Source organism: Aptenodytes forsteri, unplaced genomic scaffold (genome assembly GCF_000699145.1).
Source record: "Aptenodytes forsteri isolate BGI_AS27 unplaced genomic scaffold, ASM69914v1 Scaffold68, whole genome shotgun sequence".
NCBI lineage: Eukaryota > Metazoa > Chordata > Aves > Sphenisciformes > Spheniscidae > Aptenodytes > Aptenodytes forsteri.
In genome coordinates, this window is record NW_008795382.1 from 8,690 (window position 1) to 11,945 (window position 3,256).

Here is a 3,256-nt window from a genome sequence, read left to right on the forward strand (position 1 = left end):
TTTATTTTGTTAAGTACGAGCTACGTGGCGCGAAGCGACGCGGGAAGAGCGGAGCGCGATGCCTGTCACGCAGCAGGCTGCGTCCTGCCTTAGCAAGGGGCGTCCTGAGGGTCCGTCGGGTTACGTGTCAGGGCAGCTCCCGACGAGTGCGGCGGCGTGACGGCAGCATGCCAGTTCAAACCTGAAACTCCGAGTGACCAAAGAACGTCTTCTCATAGAGCCAAGCAGATCCCGGCTTCCCTTCAGCGTTAGTTTTCTTTATGCACTGCGAGAAATTTAGGATGGCTGTCTCACTTTGCATTTTTCCATTTGACTGTTTCTCCATTTACGAATGTTTTTTTGACTTGCAGGGTGACTTTGTAGATAGAGGTTATTATAGTCTTGAGACTTTCACTTACCTTCTTGCACTAAAAGCTAAGTGGCCTGATCGTATCACACTGTTGCGAGGCAATCATGAAAGCAGGCAGATAACACAAGTGTATGGATTTTATGGTAAGTCTTTATCCAAACGATTTCTGAATGGGGGCTAACGTGTAATAAACGAGTACGGCATCTTTCCCTTTGGGAACCCGTTTTGAGTGCAGCACGACCTGGGGCTTTCCTGGGACTGGATGGGAAGCGGGCTCAGTAGAACTTGAATGTTATCATTTGTTAACGCGACCGTCATGTTCGTGAAGTAGAACGTGTTTTAGTCCGGACCTCACTGCTCCTTTCCTCCAGCGTCTGGGGTTTCTGGGTTTTTTTGGTGCCACATTCAATTTTAGAGACAGAGAAGGAGCATATATTTATGCAGAATGTGCTTCAGTGTCTTGTAGTGGAAGGTTCTACGCGAAGCCATGATGTTACTGTAATTCCCCTTAAGTTTCAGTATAACTAAAAATCGGTATCACACATAGGGTTTGCTGTGGAAGTCATTTATTGTCAACAGTGAGCACCTGGGAAAATGCCACTGGCAAGAAATAAGCAACAGAACAACTGTTTGAAAAACTGAGGGGTTTAAATTGCTTGGAAACTTCTCTGTGGTTGTGTGAGGCTTTGATAAAAGCTGAGGAAATCCTGGAAAATACCTAACGCCTGCCACGAAGAATAATGTCTGTTACTTACTTTTTTTTTTTGGATAATGTTCAACAAGAGCAAGTACAAATGTTCACAGGTCGCTTAAGAAACGCCTGCCCGTCAGGTTTATTGCCAGGTTCGTGAAGCTTTAAACAAAGCCACTGTAACTCCCGTTTGTGGCAAGAGTACCTTCCACCAGCCCTGGTCAGTTCACGCTTTCTGCCTCAATTCTGCTGTATAAAATTTGCAAATTTAAGCGCTTGGCTGGTCTGGTCAAGGGTCAGTTCCCAGCCGGCCAGCCGTGGGAAGCACCGAAAGCATCGTCAGCCGCGTTGGGTGTTTTCTCTGCACCGCCGGGCGTGTTGCTCAGTCAGTGAAGACCAAGAGGCACCTCGGTCCCTGCCTGCGGGTGGGCCTGGCCAGCAGTAGGACCGAGCGCTTCCCACCGGCCGTTACTGGTGCTCCCGATAGGGTTTTTATTGTACGTCTGGCTTTCGAGTTCTGCTGTAAGTGTTTGCCTGTGATCTTATTGCCTGAATTCCTTCTGATCCATTAAGAAGAAAAAAATTCTCTGTTTAACAGATGAGTGCCAAACCAAATACGGAAATGCTAATGCTTGGAGATACTGTACCAAAGTCTTTGACATGCTCACAATAGCAGCTGTAAGTGCAAACGCTCCGTTAAAAAAGTACAGGTGGATTGTCTGAATGTGACTGCTAGAATTGGTGACCTTTAAGGGTCACGCTGGTAGCGTTCTGGGCTGGATTAAAATATTGAGTATTTTGCACGTGTCTTTTTTTTCCCTCCAGTTAATAGATGAGCAGATTCTCTGTGTGCATGGTGGTCTCTCTCCAGACATCAAGACACTCGATCAGATTCGAACCATTGAACGTAATCAAGAAATTCCTCACAAAGGCGCTTTCTGTGACCTTGTTTGGTCTGATCCAGAAGACGTCGATACGTGGGCGATCAGTCCGCGAGGAGCAGGCTGGCTCTTCGGTGCGAAGGTGACGAATGAGGTAATGATGCTGTTGTATGCAACACAAAGTAACTGCAGGTATGAGATAAATTGAAGCGTTCAGCTACGAGTTTGATGTTTACCCCTAGCGACGAATGGATCAAGGGCGCTGTGAGATGATGAACCTTCCTTGTAAGACCACTGCGAGTCAGTCATGGTGCTGGAGAAGGTTCACTCAGGCCAACTTGATAAAATGAGCCATTTGACCTTAAAAGCATAAACACAACTGCCAGATGCGATGATACCGATCTTGCTTTTGAAAAGCGTAATGCAGTGAGACTAACTAGTATCACTGGGGTTTGTGTGGAATACTTTTCTAAGGATTTAGGAGGAAAAAAAATACCGTACCACTTTTCTTAACAATTCTTGACTTAATTTTTGTTACTTTGGAAAGCAGCGAGCAGACTCCTCAGGGCTGACACGCGCTGACCTTCCCAGGCTCCTCAACCAGCTGCGTTGCGAATGCCGGGCTCGTGCCGGGCGTTGTCTCTCTGGCCTTTCCGCCGCACGTCTGGGAAGGATGGAGCCTTGCGGACGGCAGAGACTTGGGCATCGCAGCTGTCACCTGCGTTTCATAGGTGTTTTTCGCTGCTCAGGTCTCAGATTTATTTTTTTTTCCAGTGCACTGGGTGAAAAAGCTTCTCTTTGACCCCTTCACGGCGTGCGTGTGCCAGGGCTATTGTGTGGGCGGTGGCATGCAGCCGCTCAGGGAAAACTGACCTTCCTTTTTTCCTTTACAGTTTGTTCACATCAACAACTTGAAGCTCATCTGCAGAGCGCACCAGCTAGTTCACGAGGGCTATAAATTCATGTTTGATGAGAAATTGGTAACGGTATGGTCCGCCCCAAATTACTGCTACCGCTGTGGAAATATTGCGTCAATCATGGTCTTTAAAGATGTAAATACAAGAGAACCAAAGTTATTCCGCGCAGTTCCAGATTCAGAACGTGTAATTCCTCCTAGAACAACCACACCGTATTTCCTCTGAGACCTTTCCCCGCCTGCTGTCTCCCTCTTCCCTTGTGCGGTCCCCTTACAATATACTTTTTATTGAGCACTTTGCTGCTGAAATGCTGCCTCTTGCCTTTTTTATTTTTAAATTATCTAAATTTATTGTGTATTACGGTGTCTGTAGCAAGTTTCTCCCCTCCCCCCCCCCCCCCCCCCAAAAAATTCTAGAG

General features: G+C 47.0%; 1 protein-coding gene across 1 annotated transcript; it reads left to right on the forward strand.

Annotated features, from left to right (window-relative positions):
- The first annotated feature begins 266 nt into the window (after positions 1 to 266).
- Positions 267 to 3,146, forward strand: PPP6C (protein phosphatase 6 catalytic subunit). The gene is made up of 4 exons (XM_009280568.2): positions 267 to 492; positions 1,639 to 1,718; positions 1,866 to 2,075; positions 2,815 to 3,146. The coding sequence occupies exons 1-4, from the start codon at positions 282 to 284 to the stop codon at positions 3,061 to 3,063; spliced, it is 750 nt and encodes a 249-aa protein (XP_009278843.1). The 5' UTR covers positions 267 to 281; the 3' UTR covers positions 3,064 to 3,146.
- The last annotated feature ends 110 nt before the right edge of the window (positions 3,147 to 3,256 follow it).